At 38.2% G+C, this 26,197-nt stretch overlaps 1 protein-coding gene across 3 annotated transcripts; it reads right to left on the minus strand.

The window, feature by feature from the left end:
* Positions 1–1,103: 1,103 nt before the first annotated feature.
* b3gntl1 (UDP-GlcNAc:betaGal beta-1,3-N-acetylglucosaminyltransferase-like 1) lies at positions 1,104–25,741 on the minus strand. Of its 3 annotated transcripts, XM_038271923.1 has the most exons (13): positions 25,631–25,739; positions 25,301–25,490; positions 24,818–24,934; positions 24,622–24,721; positions 24,267–24,331; positions 21,846–21,911; positions 18,473–18,568; positions 9,296–9,391; positions 6,695–6,819; positions 3,827–3,962; positions 3,651–3,719; positions 3,433–3,507; positions 1,104–2,803 (listed from the first exon to the last, which is right to left on the minus strand). In XM_038271923.1, exons 2-13 carry the CDS (start codon positions 25,403–25,405, stop codon positions 2,723–2,725), a joined length of 1,131 nt encoding a protein of 376 aa, XP_038127851.1. In that variant the 5' UTR covers positions 25,406–25,490; positions 25,631–25,739; the 3' UTR covers positions 1,104–2,722. The 3 variants fall into 3 exon arrangements, with proteins under 3 accessions (XP_038127851.1, XP_038127850.1, XP_038127852.1); XM_038271922.1 differs by having other exon boundaries at positions 25,301–25,741; XM_038271924.1 differs by lacking the exon at positions 21,846–21,911 and having other exon boundaries at positions 25,301–25,740.
* Between the last annotated feature and the right edge of the window lie 456 nt (positions 25,742–26,197).

The raw sequence follows: 26,197 nt of genomic DNA on the forward strand, positions 1-26,197 counted from the left end.
CTAAAGCCAGGCTATGTAAACCAGGGTTTTACAGAGCACTTCATGCTTTGCTCTGGAGACAGGCCATACAGAAATGCTGATCTCATGCTGCATTAAATGTAAGAAAAGCTGCTATGAGTGATTGACCAGAATTTAGAAGAGCCTAAAAGTTATCTGTTAAATATTCTGTTATTTTTATACACTTTCTAAGGTTCACATTGTGTGACCACTTCTGCTATAACCTTTTGCTGCTGTGTCACCACAATTTCCCCATTGTGGGACAATAAGAGGTTTTCTATTCTATTTTAAGAACATAAGAGACACAAGTTTAGACCCACCAATCTGAAGACACACAGTGGGTGGAATAACTATTGAACACGCCAACACTTTTCTCAGAAAAATATTGTTAGAGGTGTTATTGAGATGAGCTTTTCACAAGATGTTGATAGCAATTCATTCAATCCACACATACAAAGAAATCAAACCATCGATGTCCATAAATTATGGCCCCGTCCACACGAAGTCAAAACGAACACGAAACGCTGATATTTTCCAAAACGTTTGCCGTAAAGACGGAGACGTAAAATAAATGTGAGCGTCCACACGAATGCATGAAAACGCTGCAAAATGTATGCCAGGCCTGTAAGTGGCGCTGTGGTGCCAAAGCAAAAATAAGCGACGAAATGTTGGGCATGCACAATAATATTTATACATGGTTGCCCTGCGGGTCCATTTTCGTGGTTAAGTCAAATTCAGGTGCTGAACTATGTCGTCGATATTGCTCTGTTCTTCCTGGAGATATTCCAGAAGAAGATTCTGTTGTAAGCCCGACAGCAGGGTGAGTAGCATGAGCAGCAACGGCGCCATTGTTGTTGTGATGTGTCGCGCATGCGTGTTTAGAGGCGACGCTATGACGCATGCGTGTAAAAAAAAATATACGACTAGAGCGTAAAGATGGAAACGCGAAAACGGCGTTTCGAAATCTTCCCACTCTGAAGGCTGAATAAAAAAAAGATCGTTTACAGACCCCCGAAAGGCCGGCTTCGTGTGGATGAGAGGCTGGTTTGGTGAAAAATTTGTGCGTTTAGGCCAGGGTTCGTCTTCGTGTGGACGGGGCCTATGTTTTGTGTGATAAAGTGGAATTTGTACATTTGACCATGCAAATCAGACACATATTACTCAAAGTATTAGAGAGTGGACCCAGAGCAAATACAAAAGTAAAAAAGGAGTCTTGGAAAATGTAAAAGATGAACAAAGCTATTAACCTCATGAGCAACTGCAAAACCACTGGGGCTGAGGGTTGTTTGTTCAAAGTTAATAATCTAAGTTTTTTGTAACTGCATTGTTTGCTTATAGCTTGGATAGGCTTTTGTTGCTGGATTATGAACTGAAGGGGGTGGGATACTTAACTTCACACTTCTACTTCCTCCTTTTCAAACTATGTATCCTCTATATTGTAAAATGCTGTTCTTTTTATGCTTTTCTTTTATATGCATCTTTGAAATAAATAAAATATGCTTTAGATTTTTACCCTCTCATTTACGTAATATATTTATTCACCTGCTTTTTTAACTTTAAAAAGGCCCACACACAACTTTACTCAGCCAGCCTGACTGTATTCTTTATTATTTTTCTCTCCCTGTGATAAATGTGGGCTTTAAAGCTGATTTATCTGTTGTTGCTTTGAAATAACTTTACTGGCTTGATGCTAAAAACATTTTAGGCTGTCTTTGCCTGAAAGTCTGCTGATCAGTTATGCCATATTGAATTTCTCAAGTAACATCGTGCTTCACTATGTCGGGGTTAAACCACTATACTTTTGTGAGAACTTTTGTTTACTCTGACTTGCATTTCAATGTAGACGGAGCACTTTCGCAGTTGACATCACATTAATTAATTCACAAATCATGCAAAAAATCATGCATATTGAGGAGTAAACTAGAACTGAATGTATATTTTTTTACCTGATACATCAGTGAATTTTTACAGCAGACTAATTAAAGATAACATTGTCTTATGGAATATGCCACATTCTGAGAGACGGAGTTTTGGGTTGTCATTTGCTGTAAGCAGAACCATTGGCAGGAATAAACTCTTGAAATATATGACTGTACCAAATAAATCTATATAATGTGTGAGAAAAACTTTTTTAAATGTATCAGAGAAACACATAACTTTGTAATTATTCTATAACTTATTGAGTCTGACCAGTAGTTACTTTCATTAACCTTTGAAAACCATAAGAAACTTTTACCATAAGATCAACAATGTGAGCAAGTATTCTAAAGAGGCTGCTCAGCTGCTGTGGATTTTACAATTTCTTAAGCGTCATTTCATCTACAGTAGTAAATTGGTTTAAATTTTATTTGAATTCTGACATTAGATAGGAGAAAACACAAAAATGAAAAAAATAAAAGTGCACTCCCCTAAAAATAGTTTTTTTTGTTAAAGCGCTACGGAAAGCGCCAAGAGTAACAAAGTTGAAACTGAGAAAAAAGAAAGAAGCAGAAAACCAGACCAGATAACTTTGCCAAGTTAAACCATTGGGACTTAAAATAAAATAGGACCTTTAATATTTTAAGTGAAATATGAACTTCTTTCCTCTTTGTCCTATAATCTGTTACTGCTTCACGTCCTGTTTAGAAGCAGTCTATCACTGAGGTTGTGTTTATGTTTTCAATAACCAGTCCTTTGTCTGTTTAACCTGCAGGGCTCCTGTGGTCTTCTGCATCACTCTGAACTGTCAGTTGAAATGGTAGTAATCTGTTCCTTCCTTCAGCTGCAAAGAGTTTAGGTTTTCCTCTAGGACTCCTCCTGTCATGTCCTACAAATGGAACCACAACATAAAAAGCAGTCTTACATAAGAACAACATAAAAAGATTTAAAATATATATATATATATGTGATACATTTTAACAGCTTATTTTTGTGTTGGTTTTTGAATGAAAAGTAACAAAAGACTTTAGCCATGTGAACATTATTAAAGATAATGAGGAAATCTGTGATTGAGTCCAGATTTCTGTTTTCTGTGAGCGATTACCTCTGCCAATTTCCTTAATTGAGCAATTAGTAGACCGCATAGGTGGGGTCTCTTCAGATTTAAATCTAAATCTTGCTTAGTGACAAAGAAGCCTTTTCTAACTTGTTTTTACATACTAACAGAAATGCAGGAAAACTTGGGTTTTCAGTCATGCTGTCTCACAATCAAACCTAAACCTTTCCAACTATACATCATCATTCATAGCACGATATGTTTGCACTACCATGCCATGATCAAAGATCAGCCAGCTGCCTCTTCCCATTTCCTGACAGCCTCCCCTCATGTTTGTTAGTTTTACATCCTGTACTGGGCACACGCCCTGAATCATTATGTTGTTAGGCTTGGAAACAGACCTGAGGGACAAGCGGTCAGAAACAACAAACATACAACACGCAAACACACTCTCAGCTCACCAGTTTAACACAGATAATAAAGGGGCCCGTGGCTTCTTTGTAGTGCAAGATGGGGATTGTAGGCTTTGGTCTTTGCTGGAGACATATCAACAGAAAATGTTATAAACATTAAACAGTTTATAAGTGTTGGTTGAATGTTAGGAATCAAAGGCCTGACAGCTCTGTTGTGAAGGAACAATTAACAACAAAACCTGAATTTGTATCCGTAGTGATCTCACCTTGGATTCCTCATATGTGTAGAAATTCTTCTGAATTTTGTTTGCATCCACATCACACAATGCTTTGACCTTAAGTGGAAAAAAAAACACTGAATGCTGATGAGGGTAAACAACGCCTTAAAAACATGAAAAACAGCAAATTTTAGTGTCACACATCAGGACTGTCACTGACATACTTTCTTCTGATTGATCAGGCTCAGGCTTCGGTAGAGCTTCCTCCCTTGTTTACCAGCGTTCCATATGGTGAAGTTCTCCCACTGCCTGAGAACTCTCTCCTGCAGAAAGTCTACTCGCAGTTTCCAGATAGTCTCCCTGATGGCAGAAAAGAGAAATTATGTCATAATCATGAAATAATTTTACAACTAGAGCTTATATAACAGCATTTTTAGGCCTCAATTCAAAATACACAACTCTGGAAAAAAAATATATAACTTTATACTTTCTATGATTGGGCAACTTAAAGTCTCTTGAGTATTAAATGTTTTCATATTTCCAACACAAACTTCAATGTATTTTTTTCAAAATTTTATTTCACAAAGAATGTTTGTTCATTTTTGTGAAGTGAAAGAAAACTGATTTGACTCAGACAAGCCAAGAATATATCAAACCACCAATCTATTTGGGTCTCTGTCCGCCAATTAGACAAACTTACAGGTGCTGGTCATAAAATTAGAATATCATGAAAAAGTAGATTGATTTCAGTAATTCCATTTAAAAAGTGAAACTTGTATATTATATTCATACATTACATACAAACTCATATATTTCAGATGTTTATTTTGTTTAATTTTGATGATTACAAATGACAACAAATGAAAATCTCAAATTCATCATATCAGAAAATTAGAATATTACTGAAGACCAATAAAAACAAAGGATTTATAGAAATGTTGGCCAACTGAAAAGTATGAACATGAAAAGTATGAGCATGTACAGCACTCAGTATTTAGTTGGGCCTCCTTTGGCCTGTATTACTGCAGCAATGCGGCGTGGCATGGAGTCGATCAGTCTGTGGCACTGCTCAGGTGTTATGATAGCCCAGGTTGCTCTAATAGTGGCTTTTAGCTCTTCTGAATTGTTGGGTCTGGTGTATTGCATCTTCTTCTTCACAATACCCCATAGATTTTCTATGGGGTTAAGGTCAGGAGAGTTTGCTGGCCAATTAAGAACAGGGATACCATGGTCCTTCAACCAGGTACTGGTAGCTTTGGCACTGTGTGCAGGTGCCAAGTCCTGTTGGAAAATGAAATCTGCATCTCCAAAAAGTTGGTCAGCTGCAGGAAGCATGAAGTGCTCTAAAACTTCCTGGTATGTGGCCATGTCTCCTCCGCCGCGGAAGGAGACATGGCTGTTGTTGAGCTCGCTGTCTGAATGACGGCGCGCACTGATACGAACAGAGAGAAAATAGGACCAATTGATAACGACGTGTGACTTTTTCCACTACAATGTTTTTGGGATGCGAAAATATCACTCTTTTGGACACATAATGTTTTGGGAAGAGAATAGTTTTATTTCGCTGTTCCTAAAAACCTGCAGGACTACTTTCGGCTTGACCAAAACTGGACGATAACTCTGCTCACAGGACGCTGCCAGGGGTAAGTCAGTGTGATTGCATGCCGCTGGTGATCGGGATGCCATACAGATTCATGTCAAAAATACCGAACTATCCCTTTAAGTGTGCCATATCTGCAAATACATGTCGGAATTCACAGAAGAACCTCCATCCATCCATCCATCCTTTCTTCTATCAGGATCCTGAAGGGGCAGTGCCTATCTCCGGCAGTCTATGGGCGAAAGGTGGGGTACACCCTGGACAGGTCAAACAGTCATGTCTGTGGAATGTTGGAGGAGGCCAGACTACCCGGAGAGAACCCACGCATGCACGGGGAGAACATGCAAACTCCAAGTAGAATTGAACCCGGAACTTTGTTGCTGCAAGGCAACAGTGCTACAAACTGTGCCACTGTGCAGCCTAGTAGAACAAACTTAAATTGTAAAACTGGTCTTTGTGCTTTTTACGCATTCAAACCTGAGAACGACATTGATTATATGCACACATTCAACCTAAGCACTTTTTTTTATTTTCCAGAGTGATCCTTTTTTCTGTCTGTAGCAACAAACCTCATAAGGCAAACAAATCTAAATTAACACCACTGGAGAGCCTGGGTGGTCTCTAGAGGTTTGCTTTGTTTCATTTTTTACATGTGTCGCCTCCAAGACATGGCAGCAATATGGCAAAGATTTCCTCAACACACAGCTGCCACTCACATTCAAAAACAGAACCAGTCAGGTTGCATATCATATGCCATCTGACCATCCACCATCCTTAAAGAAAATAGTTTCACCTCATATAATGCCATCTGCACTGTCTATGTGACAGACAGAAATAGGTTTACAGTTTCATTTGGCTAGTGAGGAAGTAGGTAGGCAGTTTATGGGAGGGGTGACAGGAGTGGGGTAGAGCAGAAATTAGACATGCCTGTAATAGGGCTCCAAAAATAGAGAGATGAAAAAAAAACATGCGAAAGGGTGATGAACTCGGAGGAATCACACCCAGCAGATATACAGTCAGAAAGTTTTTTATTAAGAAAGTTCCTTATATAATCATTTATTTAGCCTTAAAGGACACACAGACACATGCACACCTGCATGTTAAATCTCAGGCAGCTGCAGGAATGTCATTCTGACACACAACATGCGTAACATTTCTGTTCACACCGAGATCTAATTCTCTCAGAGCATCAGTGAATGAATTCTGAACATTCCAAGCAGAGAAGGCCAAAATTCCTGATTAGGATGCTGGGAAAGTGAGTGGAATTCCACAGACACTGTCATCAAATCTCAAAAATCCCAAAACAGCTCTGAGTGTGTGTGTCAGTAACAGTACTTCAGTTTATGTATGAGTGCATGTGAAGGCCTGGGAAACTCAGGGATGCCAGTTGGCAGCTGCATGTAGGTGGAGGACCAACAATATGACCGGTTGTGTGTGTTTGTGTGTGTGTGAGAGAGACTTAATGGCAAGGAGGGTGAATGGTGAGACTGACTCTGTCACAGAATGCGTAGCAGCCCTCTCATGGTAACGATAAACCAACAGGATCTGGTCGACCCTGATCGGACACACCCCTTGACGAAGAAGCTGGTAGAAGAAGAGCAGATCCTCTGGGACACCCTGAAGAGCGAGCAGAGAAAATTGGATCTAGTTAGTGAAGGTACAGTATGTCCTGTCAGAGGTGAAACCTGTTTAGTTTGAAATAACAGAGTTTATATATTGCAACTGTATTTAATTAATTGCACACTGAAGAAAAAAAAAAAAAAACTTTAATTGCATTACCCCTTAATTTGAGCAGATAAATAAGTTGCTCTGTCAATGGAATGAGTATTTTTACTCTTAAAATATGATAATTAGATAATATGCACCTGAAATAAGATAATGCTTTTTTTCCTTATTTTAAATGTAAATTGACTTGTTCCATTGGCAAAGTGTCTCACTTACCTCCTGAATTCAATAAAAAATGCCTTATTTAGATTTATATTTTTTGTAGTGTAATAGTGATAACCCAAAGTTTGCTTAATATTGCATTACATTACACTTTTTACATGCATCAATATGCAATATGTAAGGAAATAAAGTTAAATAAATGAAAAATGTATTCTGTCATGTATTTACATATGAACAACCCTGGTTTTGCAGATAAAGTTAATAAAATGTGTATTGTTTAGCTGCATCAGGGCAAAAGTTAGCTTTAGCATTGGTGTTTTTATCTGTTAGAAATGATCATATGGCCATATTAGACAGAAACTTCAATGCTTCACTCAGAGACTGAGTGGACTGTAGAGGTTAAATACTATTTGGCTAAAATAGATAAAAGGTCAGGTCAGTTTACTGCTAATCCTGCATTTCGCATGAGGGGGTGAGTAAATCTTTAGCGGTCCATACAGCGGATCTGCATGGCGTCACATGAAGTTGAATTTATTTCTTTTTTTACTCAGAAATCATCATTTAAAAAAAAAGCATAAATTCCAACTGGGAAAGTCAGAGTTCGTCAGGTAGACTTATATCTATTATAAAACATGGCTGCCATATATTTTAACTATAGAGGGAGTCACATGAATAACAGTTTCTATTTTACACAGAGCTGTAAAATAGCCATTTGTGAACAAGTTTTGCAAGTGGTATTATTAACAAAATAAGAGAAATATATATTGTCAATGGCTTTTATTACCAACATTATTTCATGCCACAATAAATAGCCCATCCCACTTTTATCTGACTGACATCTGGAATGTTCTCAGTTTGGGGATCATGTCATTCTCACTTCCAAGCTCCAGTTTCCGAGACAAACTGAGCACAGTCTAAATAAGGATGAAGCCTGCCTGGCACACACTTTCATATCAGTTATTTCTGTGTGCAAATTATTATGGGGAATTATTTTAACGTATTAAAGAAAACCATGACAAAAACAAAATACTGAGATAAGACATAAAAAACACTATACTAATGGAAATTTGCGAAAAATGTCAGACTAAAGAACTACAATATAAAGAAATTCATATGGTGTGCCACAATGATCTTTGATACAAAAAGAACCTTTTTAAACATTTTTATAGTGTTTAACTAATTAATAGTAGTCTTATTAGTAGTGTCGTAAACTACAATCTGTGATCGCTAAATTCATGGAGATACAAAGAAATGGTGTGTGTTGAATTGTCTTTTATTAATTAACTTATTCAAATAATTTATCATTACCAATGAATGTAACAAACTATGTATATTTTTTATGAGAACAAAATCACTTTAATATTTTTAAGTATTCTGTAAAGATACCTTCAATGTCTCAGATAGCCATGGTGCACATCTACAAATAGAAAAGATATAAGGGTATCTGGATGTTGATGACAGTATCCCATGTGGACATATTTTTATATATTAACCAGGGATGAAATTCAATTAAGAAATCGATATTATTGCAGCAACTTCAGGAAACAAATAAAAAGCATCTGACAGGCTGAGGTCGGCCTGTTTCTTATCTCGCTCGTGGAAACAGAAGGGATCTGTTCAGATCAAATAGTACTCCTTTAAATATATTAAAGGGAAAAAAAGAGGGAAAAAATTATATAGAAAAACATATTCAAAAAATAACCTCACAAACACTAATAGCAGTAATCTGTAAAGCGATCAACAAAAAATAGTGGCATTCTCACCTCGTGTGACATTTCAACGGGTGAGTAATATGCCCAATTAAAAATCTCCACCCAGATTTAGCTGACCCATACATCCACAAATAATCAGTTAAAAATCATATCAGCTCTAGACTCTGACAAATAAACCCCAAGTTAACTTTCTGATTGGCTCCTACAAATCTATAAGATAAGTAAAACATTTCACTTTGGGCCTTCGGATGCTCTTTTTACACCCTCTTTTGTTTTTGCCAGTTAGCTATTTTAGTCAAAATATCTTTATTCACAAATTTCAGGAGTGTGTATTCTGTGCGTTAGAAATGGGAAAACTCCGAAAATCTCTTCATAATAAAACACATTGGCTTTATTAAAAAATGCACTACGTGTTCAGAATATAAAATGCTTCATGCATCAAGTGCTAACTAGATTTACAAGCAGTTTAAAGAATGATGTGAGTGAAATTTCACCTTGCCACCTTCGTCAAACAATCCAACTTTCAAGAACAACTTTCTAGGGCAGAACCATGTTGGCATGACGACCGTGGGCCCATTGGAGGTGTATACCTGATAGGACAGACCAATAACAGATATAATAACAATGACACGTTAGACAAACACAAAAACAGGAGATTTCTTTTTTAAGAATTTGCGATAACAATGATTCTGTGGTTGAGAAGTTGCTAAATGAAACAAGACTGTCGCTATTTCATCTGCAGAAAAAACATTCCTGTTTCAGAAGGAAAACTTTTTTTTTTCCTATATCAGGATTATGAAACAATGTGTTATATTCCTGAACACCATAAAAACTTGGTAAAGGAGTGTCTTAACGTACGGAATGATCAGCCACCATCCATCCAAAGAAACTAGGCAGAAGAATGAACATTACTGTAGTTTTGATCACTTGATCATTTCCATTTACACAGTGTAATATACAATAAAAGGTACTTAAACTAAATGAACTGACTCGCCTTTGGAAAAGACATCAGAATTCATAATTTAAGTACATTTTGGACTAAATACAAATTAATATCTTCTGGATTAAATTGTCTGTCTATTATTGTCTTTTTTGTCATTAGAGGCCTTTTTTTTCAATAAAGGCTGACAGAAATAAGAGGGGTGGGAGACACCTAGCAAAGGTCAACAGGTTGAGACTTGAATCTTTGGCAGACGCTTCAAGGACTAAGGCCTCGAAAGATGTGTTGCATGCTAAACCAGCCATTTTATCTCCATTTATCCCAGGTAAGATGATTCTGATACTTTTTCCAATTTGGCTTTGACTTACCAAAAGGAATACAAACATTTTAGACCATATCCTGAGTTAATCTGTTACTGGTGCCCTAAAGCACTGCCTGCTTATGTGAATCCCCCCAACTCTTAAAGAGGTCACACTTCACAAACCTCTAAAGACAACAAATATACCTAAAGCATATTGTGCAACGCGTAATACATTTTTATTAGGGTTTTTGAATTGATTTACATAAAGAACAACATTTCAACTAAAGTTTGATCCACAGCGATATGTCAGTACTGTATACTGACAAGTAGAGTTCAGAGTTAAAGCTGTAATTAGATTCTTGTAATGATTGGTTTGGAGCTGACAGCGTCCGCTTTCATGAGATAAAATGTGGTCTGTCAATTGAGATAACAGGAACCTAACAGCAGGCTTGGGGTGAAACCCAGCTTACCCAGAGCACTCATGACACTACTCATATATGATTTGTTCTGTCACCACCTTTAGTAAATAAAGAACATCTCCTTTAGTTGACTTACAGCTCAAGTGTACCACATATGTTTAAAATCATAAAGCATTTTGTAGAAAATCTCTCCAAAATCTAACATTGTTATATGAGTATTGGGAAGATTGACAGACCATAACAGCTGTGGGCTCATCTTCATGGCTACTTATTTATTTGCATCATGACTGGCTTGGTATGATGTTATGAAGATGGATGCATTTTGTTGCCAGATATAAAACATTTCAAACTGTCCACTTGTATTGAAATTAGCACTTATGTTCGTGCTGCACTTGAACACAAAGGTTTCATCAAAGAATTCAGCCACATAGAGAAGTAGTTACTTAAAATGGTAATGTTAGTTGACAAAGTACACTACTGGTCTACACACTGAAGTGACCACAGTATTATATCAGACGGCTGAATAGTTTCCCAGGGTGGTAAAGAGTTTCAATCAACCTAAAGTCTGATGCAAAACACCCGTCAGAAGATGCTAACCTTTCCGCTCACAGGGGGGGGACATATCTACTTTAATCTTTAAAACGAATCAGACATGCATATACTCTCTTACAGCGTAAAGAGAAAACATTCCCATTCTCACACATGATCTACCACTTACTTGTGTTTTTGCTTTTCTTCTCTCAAACTACCTCATGGAAAACAACCTCAATATTTTCCCTCCTTTCCCTGCACCCGCCTCATCTCCTTTATCCTTTCCTCTATGTGTTTTCTAATATTTTCACCCCATGAACCAGAAGATCATGTCAAACGGATCATTTTCTGCTTCTAACTGCATCTCTAATTTCCACACAGCATGCCCATATGGGCACATGTGTGTGTTGGGGCATGCATGGGACATTTTACGGAGCGAATACGCTGCTAGAGCAATCCAGAAACGTATCGCAGATGTAGAAAACTGTGCCAAACATCTGGTTCCAACCACTAACAACAGCTGGACTAAATCTTATCTGGATAGTGTGTGTGAGTGGTGGTGGGCGGGGTAGGGTAGTGGGCTATGTTTCCACCTACACGCTTCTTTCTTTTGCCTGTCTGTTGTAACATTGCAACATTTCTCAGCTGTAAGCTGAGGCCAAATCATGAATAAGAAGAATAAGAATGAGTTCTGGGAAAACAGCAGCCGCAGTAGGAGGCTGACTGTGACTAATCAGGAGGGTAGGAGGGTTTTTTGGGTAGTCATATATAAGGTTATATGTATGAAGCAACACTAGATTTTTGTGGTTTAAGGTAGTAATGTGAAGCAGAATATATTGAAAGCAGGAAAAACGGAGCAGCACCTAATCTTGAGAATCCGGGTATGATCTCACTCTCATGCTCCATGAAACCTAATATCATGTCTGTTGAGTACTTATGCAGACGGTGACACTGTGCATGAATGCTACAAAATAAAAGTGACTTCAGGTTTTCTTGTATCCAAGGCTACAGTGTGTTTTCTTAAATCAGAACAAGGAGACCTTTCTTTCAACATAAAAAAGATATTCACTACCGTTCAAAAGTTTGGGGTCACATTGAAATGTCCTTATTTTTGAAGGAAAAGCTTTGTACTTTTCAATGAAGATAACTTTAAACTAGTCTTAACTTTAAAGAAATACACTCTATACATTGCTAATGTAGTAAATTACTATTCTAGCTGCAAATGTCTGGTTTTTGGTGCAATATCTACATAGGTGTATAGAGGCCCATTTCCAGCAACTATCACTCCAGGGTTCTAATGGTGCAATGTGTTTGCTCATAGGCTCTGAAGGCTAATTGATGATTAGAAAACCCTTGTGCAATCATGTTCACACATCTGAGCAGATTCAGTTTCTGGAGCATCACATTTGTGGGGTCAATTAAACGCTCAAAATGGCCAGAAAAAGAATTCTCATTTAAAACTCGACAGTCTATTCTTGTTCTTAGAAATGAAGGCTATTCCATGCGAGAAATTGCTAAGAAATTGAAGATTTCCTACAATGGTGTGTACTACTCCCTTCAGAGGACAGCACAAACAGGCTCTAACCAGAGTAGAAAAAGAAGTGGGAGACTGCGTTGCACAACTGAGCAAGAAGATAAGTACATTAGACTCTAGTTTGAGAAACAGACGCCTCACAGGTCCCCAAATGGCATCTTCATTAAATAGTACCCGCAAAACACCAGTGTCAACATCTACAGTGAAGAGGCAGCTGCGGGATTCTGGGCTTCAGGGCAGAGTGGCAAAGAATAAGCCATATCTGAGACTGGCCAATAAAAGAAAAAGAATAAGATGGGCAAAAGAAAACAGACTTTGGACAGAGGAAGACTGGAAAAAAAGTGTTGTGGATGGATGAATCCAAGTTTGAGGTGTTTGGATCACAAAGAAGAACGTTTGTGAGATGCAGAACAAATGAAAAGATGCTGGAAGAATGCCTGACCCCATCTGTTAAGCATGGTGGAGGTAATGTGATGGTCTGGGGTTGCTTTGGTGCTGGTAAGGTGGGAGATTTGTACGAGTAAAAGGGATTCTGAATAAGGAAGGCTATCACTCCATTTTGCAACGCCATGCCATACCCAGTAGACAGCGCTTGACTGGAGCCAACTTCATCCTACAACAGGCCTGAACACCTGAACACATTTACAAATTGTGCAAGAACTATTTAGAGCAGAAGCAGGCAGCTGGTATTCTATCGGTAATGGAGTGGCCAGAGCAGTCACCAGATCTGAACCCCATTGAGCTGTTGTGGGAGCAGCTTGACCATATGGTACGCAAGAAGTGCCCATCCAAGCAATCCAACTGGTGGGAGCTGCTTCTGGAAGCGTGGGGACTCTAAACTTTCTGCTTCTGAATGAAGACAAAATAGTCCTGTTTCTCTGACTGTGACTGGCTGGATGTGCTCTCTTCGTCCTTTGACATGGGAGCTGGCTGGGAACTAATCTGCCTGGACCACCTGTGGTTTACAGTTGCCTTTTGTAGATGGCCGCTTACGTTGTCATGTTGTGCTGGAGGTTTCTTCCTGTTTAAACTGAGTTTTTCCTCTCCACTGTCGCAACAAGCATGCTAGGTGTGAGGGATTGCCTTCGAGTCAATGAGTTGATGCAATCAACTGGTTTTCCTTAGATAGAAAACTAAAACTAAAAAACAATTTGTCTGTATGACCTGGTTGAATTGTAAAGTGCCTTGAGATGACATGTTGTGAATTGGTGCTATATATATAAACTGAATTAATTTGGACAATATTAGGTATCTAATGAAGTGCAATGCATTCAGGCTTTATGTTTAATATTGATTGTGTAGAAAAGGAGTAGAAACTAAAGAGTTGGTCAGTTAGTAAGGTCAATTAGAAGTAAAAATTGTTTTAATTTTCAAAAACAGCAGACATCAACCAGAAGGAATCAATTCAATAAAACCTTGTTGTTGGGATGGAATAAAAAATATCTTCCCAAAAAAGCTGCATTAATTATTACCTGGAGTCAATTTTTTTCTGTGAGGCCTAAAGCAAAAAGTTATTTTCTCTTTTATTATTTGTTTATTTCCCGTCATATGTTTGAAACCATATCAACCACTATGATCTCATAAAACATGTTTTCTTAATGTCTTTTAGGATTAACTGATCAGAAAGCATGTATCACTCTAGGCCTTTTATGCCAGTAGCCAGAGCTCCTTGGGGACCCCCTCAGCCCAAAATGTGACAGGGGTACCTCATAAAGAAATTCCTCCCAGCTGCAGTCAAAGCAGATGTTCCCCTGCTGCATCCAGAGAATGAACAAGCTGTGCATCTGTGAACCCACTGCTGGCTGATTCCCTTAGACAGGGCTGGGATTTATAAGGAAAAAGATAGATACAATAAAATAATTCCTCCCTTACTGTTTTGATTTGGGTCAATTTTGTTTATGCAGACTATTAATAAAATGCTTAAATAGTTTTGGTTAAAAATGTTTGTTTTTCATTTTGACTTGTGTCTTCTAACTAGGTGAGAAGGCTATGCTTAAGACCAGATTTAATAAAAATTACAAAAACAAATACATAAGTAAATAAAAAATGTATACATAAAACAGAATAAGAGATTTTTTTAAGAGATAAATTTAGCAAGCCTTAAATTCTGATAAAACAAGAGAGTTGTCAATGAGATGCCAAAAAAAACAACATAAAAACCAGAATTAACAAGATAAACATTTTCTATAATATATAAAATGCAGCATAGGTATGAGAAACTAGACTGTTTATTAAAATGTATCATTAATTGTGTATGAATTATGTCTTATATGTTTTACTTTGTCACCTTGTCTCTCCTCCTGTCCAAATAATGGTCCAACCAAAATAGACCACGGCTTTACCTCGGCCAAAACTATGCAGACATATTTGCAGTGAATCGCAGCCGATCTGACCAACCACATGCATTTCGATAAGATGTTTTTTTCTTAGCACGATTACTACATACTATCGGATTTACTGTCTAATCACATGCTAAATCATTAATGGTGTGTACTTGCCTTAAAAACAGTCAGTAGCTACTAGAGGTGTCCCAATACAACTGTTTCATATCTGATACTATACAATATTGATATTGCAGCTTTGACTATTGGCTGACATCAATGTTGACTTAATACAATATAAGTTTGAATGATACATACTTTTTTTTTTTTTATATGGACAAGGCCTTGTCCATATAAGACTCAAACTCACTGCGGATCCAGACATTTGAATTGAGAAAACTTCCTGGAGAGGTGGCGAAACGTCTTCAAATCTTGAAAACCAAGTCCAGTGGATATTTTTTTAATTTTTACGGAATGACTATGACCTGGATGACTGAGAACCTTCATCAGCACGATACATACTTTTATGACTCATTTTGCCATACTGAAAATACTGTAGAAAAGACTTCAATTAATTTTCAGTGATCAATTATTAACCAATGGGTTACATCAAATATAAGCAGGAGCAAAGTGTTTCTATCATTATGCTGACATCAGTTTTAAATGCAGGTCAATCATTTTTTTGTCTGAATTTATAAATCAGGAAGGCTGTGAAATAACAACACCATGCTGTCTTACAGATGCGCTGTAACAATATGTAAAATCCTAAAAACATTTTTGATTGTTTACAACAGTAAGGCTCTGGTTATTGTACTAAAGCATTTTAATTTATCTACGAACTAAAAGCAGCATGTTTGAATTATGTTAACTCTAGCTCTAAAACATTAATCAGAATAGGTTAAAACAGGCATTGCTAGGTCAGAGGTGTTTTAAAAATGGAGATTGAAATAGAATGTAAATAGTTCCAGGGTTCTGTGTTCTACTGATTCTCTTCCAAAGGTGGCTGTTGTTGACAGGTGGGCGTGGCCCCACACATGCCGCTCATTGGGGCTGCTCTGACTGGAGCTTAAGAGGAGCTTTCAGTCAGCTGAAGGATGCCAGAGTGTTAGCACAATGTGGTACGCCTAGGCCTCTGTCCTGTTGACAGATCTTCGTTCCTGTTAGTTTAAGTTTAAGGTTTTGGATTTCTGGTTCTAACTTGTCTCCTGTCTCCCTCTGTTGGTATGAACCCTCAGTTCGTTGTCCTCTTGATTACTCACCCGTCTGTTTCCGTGCACTGAAGACTGGTTCCTGAATCCCTGATTCTGCTCTGGCGTTCCCCTCAAGCCCCCTCTGTGCTACCGAGCAAGAGAACCTCCTTCCTGGATCAACTCTTGTTCCTTCACCTGCTCCTCGAACCTGCCTCCGCTGTGGTACTGCTTGGACCACCGCCTAATTTCCATCCGCTAGCTCACCTGTCGCTCAGCCATCTCCTCCCCTCAGAAAGCTGTGAGCTACAGAACCCTTTCCTCCACTCACCCTCCTCGGATAGGTTATCCCTACCTGGCGGTAGGCGAAGCAGCAACAACACAGTTCTCCCTAACTTTCTTAGTATTAATCAGTTTCCACTTTCCTTCCGCAGAGCCCCAAACGCTGACATTCTGAACCTTGCCTTCGACTCTCATTGTGAACTCTTCATATTTGTGTGTAGTCTAAATAAACATCTTAAACTGCTCCTTGTTCTCCGTCTGTGTCTGCATATGGGCCAAACACCTAAAAACCATGACGAAACAGTTAATTTCCATTTTACAGGTCTAATCATTTGTAAAATGATTAGAGTGACTGGGGAAGCAGCCTCAGCAGAGTCTCCCAGACTTTCCTCTCCACAGACACCTCCTCCAGATCTACTGCGGGAAGCCTGAGGCATCCCAGGTCAGCTGAGAGATATAGTCCCTCAAGCTTGTCCTGGGTTGTCCTCCTGGTCCTCCTCCCGATGGAACGTGGCTGGAAAACTTCTCCAGGGAGGTATCCGAAAAAGATGTCAGCATCTGCATTACAGCAGCAGCTGTACTGATCTGTCTATCGATCTCCCACTCCACTTTCTCCTCATTTGTGAACACAACTCAAAGATATTTGAGGCAGTAGCTCTCCTCCAACCTGAACGGGACACCTCCCTTTATCCAGTCGTAAAGTTCATTAGCTCTAATCAACCATAACGGATATCTGGAAAATGTATGTAGTGCCCAATATAACACTGCTCTGTCCACGTGGAAATGCAAGTCAGAGAGAAAAAAAAAGCTCCAACAAACACAGGATAATTTCACCAGTGACATAGTCAGGCACAGCATTAGCTGAGGCATTTGGTGCCTTTTCATCAAACCTTAGAGCAAAGACAACAGACACAATGGTTTGATACATCAAGTCAATCAAGTTATTTTGAGACAATAACATATAAATCAATGTTGAAGCTTTTCGCAAATACAAAACGAATGTGCCCTATGGCAGCACTTTGCCTTGGTGGAGTTTATTACTACACATGTTTTTCAATAATTCAGCAAATAATCTATTTTCTAAGCTAAGCATAAGCAAAAAACTATAACAAGAAACAGAAGATTTGTTTGTTTTCTTCATACAAACGAGCACTAGAGTTTTAAGCTCCTTATTAGGTCAGCAACAGGCCATTGCCCTTCATTAACCTGATTTCAAGCCTCTTTTTACAGCTTTTGAAATATAACCAAATTTTGTTTCACCCTCTACATACTTTGGGATAATTGTACCTGAATTGCACGTTCCCCTCTGACATTTTGCAGTGAGAGGCTGCTGCTCCTGCAGTTAAGGGGCAGTTGCTGACAAGCCTCCTTGATTGATTGAAAGGTAGTATTAGTTGTAAGACTCTGCCCTGCTTTAGATTCCAATACAAATCTGCACTCTTTTTTTTTTTTATAGCTCTTCAACATACTCAAAGCCTTGGATTTATAGGGTATAATAAAGTTTTTGATCTGCAGTGTCTTGAAGCTGTCCTGCTGGTGCCTTGCAGCAAGGAGATCCTAAATTAAAATCCCGGCCTGGAATCTCTCTGCATAGGTTTTTGGTGTTCTCTCCATGCATATGCAGGTTCTCTTGGGGAACTCAAGTTTTCTTCCTGGGTTATTAAGTTAAATATGAAATTCAGGAAAGAGGAAATAGAAGCCAAATAACAGCTTATAGGAATAACTCCACTCGAAAAAACCTAAGCAAAACTCTTTTACATTTCTCATTTTCCTTTCTATAACTATTTAGAGAAAGCCTCTGGTGTGAGTTTCATTTGTTCAAACTAATATTTCCACACAGATCGAACTTGATGTCTGCTACAGGATCATTTGGAACAAAAACTTTCATAGAAAGATCACAGGGTTTTTGTCAGCAAATATGTTTTGTTCCATCAGCATCCACCCCCCTTCCACTGAGAGTGAGCTATTTCCCCTGCATGGGCTCTGAGGTCAGTAGTGATCCCGCCTCCACCCTCCCATCCTTTGACACATTTCCGCACAAAACTGCGAGCTACGCATGTGTATCCTGTTCCTGTCCGACCTAGTAACTGCCTGACAAGCGACCTCTCACCCACGTACAAACCACAAGCATTAATGGACAAACCGTATCCGTTTACCTGAGTGATGAGCTGATCCTGAGTCAGTGAGTTGATCCAGCGGGTATAGCGCGCCGTAGATCCTTCTGGCAGCCTCTGAACTCTGCAGCCAATGAGCTATTAAGAAAACACAGATACATACCTTCATCAGAGTAATGAATATGTTTGATTTGACAGCTTTGTCTGTGAAGCTTTTATTGCATAGGAAAACAAAACATGAGCTGCTGTATGTGCTATCGGGAGCTATTTTTTTTCACATTTTCTTTATAAATGTAGCAATTAATACTTATGATAATAGCCAGACAAAAAAAATGCATATCTGTTAGTTGAAGTTTATAAAAGATGTTTAAATATGTTGCATAAAACAAAACTTAACAGTCTGACGTTAGATCTGAGGACCTTTTCCTGCTTTGGGACAGTTAGAATTACCAGCATTACCTCTGTTTACTTAAAGCTAGAATAAGTAGATTATTTTAGGGATGCACCAAAAAGTTTCAGTTGTAAAGACCGAAAAGTTAATTTTCGGATTTTAGTCAACAAACATTTAACTCCAAATCAACATGGCCGAAAACTTGTGATGACTTGACAAACTGCACATCAGGCACAGGGGGAAAAGGATTGCAAGCAAACAGCACAGCCAGAATGCAGAAACATTGTTGAACCTGAGAAGTAAAGCACCTCAAGCAAGAGAGCGCAGGTAGTGGGGTAGAGTTAAGCGTGTGGAGTTTACACATCATAACCAAAAACGCTATAATTTTAATATTTAACATAATAACTTATCTTGGTGTTTTAGTTTTCGGTTTTCAGTCTTGGTTTTCATTTCGGTTTCATTTTCTTGACTTTTCATTCCGGTGCACCCCCTGATTATTTTCTAGATTTTTCATTTTAGTTTCTTAGAATGTAGAAATTCAGAAAGAAAAACCCTTAATTTTCTTAACTGTATAACTTGCATCAAATAATTTTAACCATTAATACTTGACCAAATGATTTGAATCATCTTCAACATGCTTATCCCAATAGTTTTATAACTTATGACCAAGTCCTCCAGACAGCTGTTGTTACTAAGCCTTGCCACAGATGACCTTTAATTTTGCAGAGTAATTCTTGTTGGCTTAACATCGTGGTTTTTTTAATGACCACTGTAAAATACTAACCTGATTGATTGATCAGTATATTAACCAACAGTATATTGCTTAGTGTCTATGTAAAATAAAACCAATGTTTGTACTCGTCTTTGTCCTATTTCTAAAAGTAGTAATTGCCAATTAAATATCAGTATTATTATGTGGAACTCTATTATGCTTCCTATATAAAAAATAATATCAGAGGTTTAGGCGCCATCTCGTGTTGTTATACTCCATAAAAGAAATAACAGCTGCTATTTGTACCTGAACTGCTTCAAAGGGTCATCAAAAATGAAAGAAGTAATATTACAGAAGTATTAGTAAAAGGAAACCCTCACATTTTCTTTTTCAGCCAGATGTGGCTATGAATCAGATTTTTTGATAGTTTACATACAGTCTCTGCTTGTCGATTTTTCCAGCAGTTTTCAGAACTCATGTCACAGAAAATTTAGTTTTATAAAAGAAAAAAAGTTTTTTGTTGATTAAATGTATTATACTTCAGAATTAAATTTTATTTTCAGATGCTGACGATGGTTCCACAAATCAAAACACTCTCCTGCTTCTTTACAGTCAGCAGTTTTAGCCTGTTTTAGAGAGAAGGCGGAACTTAAGGCAGAACAATCAATGAGGGTGGAGTTAAACAGCGCAGCGGGTATAACAGGGTATAACAGCAGCAGCAGCAGCTACCAGGCAGCGAAGCTGCTAGAGGAGCGACTGTTGCAACAATGCTGGATTGTAAATGACATGTTATTCACATAGAATTATTGGCAGGGACAGCTCCCTATGGTCCCTATGCAAAACTACGCCCATGCAGGTTCAAACACATTGAAAGGCGTTTTTTCATCCCACCGAAATATCTTTATCCTTTTCCTATCTCTGTTTTTTTGCTCCGGACAGCTATTTTTCTGGCGCTCCATCTTGTTGTCAAGTGCACCACGAGTGACAGTTTGATAAAAAAAAAAGAAACATAAAAAGCATGCCTGGGTGCGTTCGCTTAGGGGTTTGTGCCAAAGCCACCTGTGTGGGAAGGGAGAGCGATAGGAGGGGAGGTGAAGGATCAGGGGGGCGCGTAATCAGTGCCGTCACTCTGTTATTGATCATTTTATGTTGTTAAGTATAGAAAATGCCAACTAGAAAAATAATTTTTTCTAGTTGGGGTTTTGATTCCCCTATGTGTCGCATACACTGCATACCCACTTTTTGCGCCACTGCCACTTCATGGCATGTTTGGAAACAATCATCTGATTCTGAATTTTAACAAAAACAAAGGAGATAATTGTAGATTTCACCAGAAATAGGGACAGATCAAAAACTATTACCATTCTGGGAGAAGTGGTGGTGAAAGAGTATAACTACAGGGACAATAAACAACATTTTTTTTTATTATTATTCTTTTATTGACCATTTAGCCGTGACCCACTTTAAGTAATTCTATCAAGAAACAGACTGAAAAAAAATTATTAAAGTTGTGCCTTTGAATCATAAAGGAATTCAATTGAAAAAACTTTGTTAGTCATATCTAGCAAATCCAAACAGGGCTCATCCCATCATACTTATTATATGCAAACATTCACAGAACAATATGCCTATTGGTGCCCTGGTGCAGAAATATACATGACAATTGGAAGCTGGGTTTGAAACCACCACTTTGAGTTTGCAGGGTGAATATTCTCCCCACTGAGCCATGGAAAAAAAAAAAGAAAGAAAGCAGAGTCTTTATTCTAATGTATAGCAAACACAAATTATTTGGGTAATCCTCACTTAAAACCTGAAAGGTTTAGTGTGATCTATTGTAAGCAAAATGGTTGAGAAATATAAAAAGATAATTTTTTCTTTATCCAAGTATGAAAAAAAAAAAAAACATGGTTTCAACTATATGTTGAGAATGAAAAATTACAGTGATAGCATTAATGTCATAGTGTTTGTACAGGGGAGCCAGCCTGCTGTCTCCGTGTCGTCTTACTCATTTCCCCTCACACACGCGACCTTTGACCTCTGACCTGGCAGGTCAAATAAAGCATCAACACCGGATACGCTCATGATTCTGCGTGCCAAATGCATATATATACAGCCATAGAAATGTGCTCAGTATTGCAGTGGACAAGAATAAGTTTCTATTTCAACAGAGAGAAGAGGAAAGAGGGGAAGATGTAGGGAAGAAGAAGAGAAGCAAAGTTGAGCAAAGTTGAAGAAAGGAAAGGAAGGAAGGAAGTGAATAAGTAATGACTGCAGCAAAAAATAAATAAATAAAAGGAAACCAAAATACATACAGAGTTCGGATGAAGAAGAGCTTTTTCATACTGGAGACGAACTCTCTGAGGCAACATAATGTCATCCTGCAACAGAAGGCAAATAACGGAAAACAAATCATAATTTCTCAACTTCTGCAGCAGGAAACAGGCTCCCCCTTCTAAATATAACTTCAGGTTCTAATCATCCTGTATTTTTTGTATTTATGAAATGATAAAAGTTTTCAAACTTCAGATGTTGGAAGGGCCATCAAAAATCCCCCTGCCTGTGCACTGACACACATAGTGCTCTGGAAACCATTGATTTTGCACACCTACAAACAAAGTACAACCTTGCTGCTTCCACGGTATTTGAAATACAAAACAGCAAACAGGGGTTGCTAATTTATTTCCCTTGAATGACTGATCGTCAGTATTGCGACTGCTGCTTTAGAGCAGGAATTTTACGGCTTTGCTGCTCCTGTGAACACAGAACATGAGTACAGGCAGAGAGAAAACACATTAGACATGCCCTAGGAGAAGCACCTGCTGCTGCACATTCATTTTGGAAAGGTTAGAAAAACACTATGAAATGTTTCAAAATATTGTCAATTATTTAAAGAATTGAGAGCCCATGCAATGCTCAGAAAGACTGCAAGACCCAGTTAGCCTGCTACATGCTAAAGGTCATATGTTTAGAAAAAGACTGAAGAATCTTCCTTCAGGGTGTGAAAGAGTTTTAAGAATATAGCATTACAGCGTTACCTCTAGAAAAAGGTTTTTAAAGGAAGTAGACTAAGGTGGGGACAGCAACAACATGAAGCATCATGTGTATTGAAAACCAAATAAAGCACTCTAGGAGAAACAGCTCTCACCAACTAATAGTGATGAAGAAGGTTTAATATTTTTGGTTGTTTTTTGGTGCTACAGCGCCCAAACACCTTGGCCCTGTTTCTAATTGTGGCTTAACTTAGTCAAAGGAGAGAGCAGTTAGCCTGCGGCGGCCTTGTTATATCAATGATTTTTGGGTTTCAGAACAGGTAATATATACAAGGTAATTCAAGTCTGAGTCAAGTCATGCAAGAGTGTACAGGAAGTACGAGCATAATAAGAAGCCCTCCACAATGGAACACAGAAATCTCAATCGTCCATGTTAAGAAGAGAAAACAAAAAGCTTCAAATTTCAGAGTTTCTCGCAAGCGGAACTTTAAATATCATTCAAAGGATCTGGAGATTCTCAAAACATATTTAACAAAAAACTGATATCGTTTCTGCTGCAATATGGTCATATACTGTAGTAGAAAGAGTCAAAGCTATATCCTCATAACTGCACTTATATAACATGAAATAAGTCTGTGAGCAATAGCTTTGTTTAGGTCTAACCCTGCTGGGTTGCACCTTGACACAGGAAATATGACTTGCCGTGTTTAGGTACTTTCTATCTGTGTCCTACTGTCACACTTTAATCTCACATCCCTGTAGCCTTTAGCATAAAAAAGTGCAGCATAAAGACCTTGTTCTTGTATCATATGAGCAATCTGAAGCAGAAATGTAAAAAAATTAGATAAATTAATAATTATGGACCTGTTTTCAGATTAATCTGCATGTTTTTTAAGCCATAATAAGGTTTTTGTTGGGATACTATATAAGGCCTGGAACTCATGCAACTCCACACATTATTAATTGAAAAAGCTTCCTGGATGGAAAGCGAAATGTTTTCAAACTTGTAAAGCAAAGTCCAGTGGTTTGTTTTTAACTTTTTTGGAATAACTATGACCTGGATGACTGAGAATCTTTACCAGAGATAAATGATTGACTCTAGCTGAAACAGCGATGCTCAAATATCTATGAATCTGTAATTCAAAAAAGACAAATGTAAAGGTGGTCCTTGCTTTCCAACATCTACGGCTTCTCATGCAGAAGATACACCATCTCTGGCACTTATCTCATGTCAGGAATGTTACCTAACAAAGCTGGTTCATGGAGTGACTTGTGGGATTGACTCAACTAAGGATATCGGCATTCTGGAAGGTATATAAGGAACATGTAAAAGACTAAATAAAAAATAAGATTTAAAAGGACAAGAGGCAAATCTACGACTAGCAGAATCTGTAGCTAAAACAAAATTTTTTTGAGTTTTTTTTATTCTGTGTAAATAGAAAAAGAGTAAATAGAAACAAAGAAATTTGATTCTCAGGAATGCTATTTTAATGCACCTTACAATCTCATACCGTTTCCTCAATAACTACTATAACCAGACATGTGTTGAGACATTTAACGACATACAATGGGATTCTACAGGTTTGAGTTTTATATAAAAACTTTGTGTTGTGAAAGTTCCCTCAAACCAAACAAGGCTGGCTGAAAGCTGATCTTAATGTATATTTCAGTGAAATAAATCTAGTGCATTGGAACTAGTGTTTCCCTTAAGGACAGCTGGGTGACTGTGTGAGCCATACCTACCGCATCCTGAAAGCACAAGTATCGTCCACTACTCTGAGCCACAGCCTTATTCTTTGCAAAACCCACTGGAAGACAAAAAAGCACATCATGCTTGGGGGTCCAGGATAAAAGAAAAAAAAAAAGGATTACATAAAATTACCATTGCTAGAATAAAAACATTAAATCCAAAATTTTCAGAAAAAAAAATCATTCTGAAAAAATTGCAAACAGAATATGAAGACATAACGAAAATCTGAAACCAAAATCACCTCAAAAAGCCACTGAGCCTTCCTTACAGCACAGGCCCCTGTAGGCCACAGAATGAGTGAGAGAACACTAAGCTGAAATGATATAATCAGCTACTAGATAAACTGACCTCCTCTTGGTTGGGAGGAATCATGACCAGAGATCACCACTGAGATCCCTCTGTCTTCCATCCTCTGCCTCCAACTCTCCAGCACTTTCCTCGAGTCATCCTGAGTCATATGCACATAGATTAATTGTATCCCCAGCTGTAGATTACAGTTCATATGTATAAACATGCAAACAAACCAAAACCTAATTAAACATACTGTGCTTGCATCATCAAACACTGAGAGCTCCATGGAGCCAGCAAAATCTTGGTGAAATACAGCTTGCAGACACTCCTCCAGCCAACATGATGCATTGTGCACCGGCATGATAACACTCTGCAGTGAAAGAGGAAATGGTGAAAGTTCACAATCAGTACAAATACTTGATGTTGTGGCAACCAAAGAAAAACAGCAACCAAGGGCATCAGTATAAACCAGGGGGAAGGGAAGTGATCCTGAAGATGACTAAAAGCTTACTCTTACCACATAACCAGCAGCTTATAATCAGTAAACCCAGTAGTTTAGGTGGAATTGTCCAGCTTAAGGTTCATTAGTTTGGGACATTTGGAAATCAAGTGATTGTTGTTTTTTTCTTTCAATGTTGTGTATTGATATACATCAGTGACATTATATCATTGCAGAAGTTGGAAGCCTTAAAGACTATTTATTTATTTTAATCAGTGCAATGTGTCTATCACCCACCACATCCACTGTCTTCCTCTCCTCAGCCTCCCCTGGCTCTCCTCCTCCTCTCCTCTCTCCATCTTCCTCCGCTCTCCGGAGCCGCTTCGTTGGACTCGTGTCCATCACAGACCTCCCCTCCAGCTCATCCAAGTCCCCACTACTCTATTCCCTTCCAGCGGACGCCTCGCTTCAGCTTAGCTGCTCACATCTGACATGAAACCGGGACAATTTACAGTAGAGGGAGTGAGCCATTGAGCAAACACGTGTGTAAGAATGTCATTTAAAATGCATTTCAAAACAGATATAGCGATATTAACTGTATTTAGGGCGACAATGCATTAATACAACCTCTTTCGATTAGTTCGACTATAGCTTATATGCCATTTTATAAATTTTGATGAGATGGGATTTGTAAACATTACATTCCGTACTAACTTCCGCATTCGGTAAATCTAGATAGCTGATTGGCTGTAGCAAAACACGGACAGACGCCGGATTGGCTCAGTTTGCTTCCAGTTTTCTTCTTCTTGTTGAAATGTTTATGGCGGTTGGCAAATACGTTAGGTGACCATTACTGCCACCAACTGGTAGTTGTGTGAACCACATGGCAAAAAAACAAAAAACAAAACAAAAAAATCTGTTTCAAAAACTCAAATATAAACTGATATCCTCTGCTTCCTGATTCCTTTTGCAGTAAATCAACAAAGTCAAGTTTCATTTTCATATTACTAAGTTTCCTAATTAACTTGTTTCTCTGATTGAAAATTGTTCTTACAACTCAAAATAACATTATCCACTGTCTCATCTTCACCACAGTCACATTTCCCTGTCTGATGTTTCCCTAATAAAAACAATGACCTATTCAATCCTGTGTGTCCTATTCTAAGACATGAAATAATGATCTCCTGTTCCTCT

Source organism: Cyprinodon tularosa, unplaced genomic scaffold, assembly GCF_016077235.1.
Source record: "Cyprinodon tularosa strain WSP-4 unplaced genomic scaffold, ASM1607723v1 ctg81, whole genome shotgun sequence".
Lineage (NCBI taxonomy): Eukaryota > Metazoa > Chordata > Actinopteri > Cyprinodontiformes > Cyprinodontidae > Cyprinodon > Cyprinodon tularosa.

Excerpts from the sequence above, each read along its gene's own strand:
- b3gntl1 (XM_038271922.1), bottom strand. The coding sequence starts at position 25,405 with ATGGACACGAGTCCAACGAAGCGGCTCCGGAGAGCGGAGGAAGATGGA. Across the intron at positions 24,722-24,817 it reads TGTTTGATGATGCAAGCACA|GATGACTCGAGGAAAGTGCT; the intron begins GTATGTTTAATT and ends CATATGACTCAG. Across the intron at positions 6,820-9,295 it reads TGTTTGACGAAGGTGGCAAG|GGTGTCCCAGAGGATCTGCT; the intron begins GTGAAATTTCAC and ends CTCGCTCTTCAG.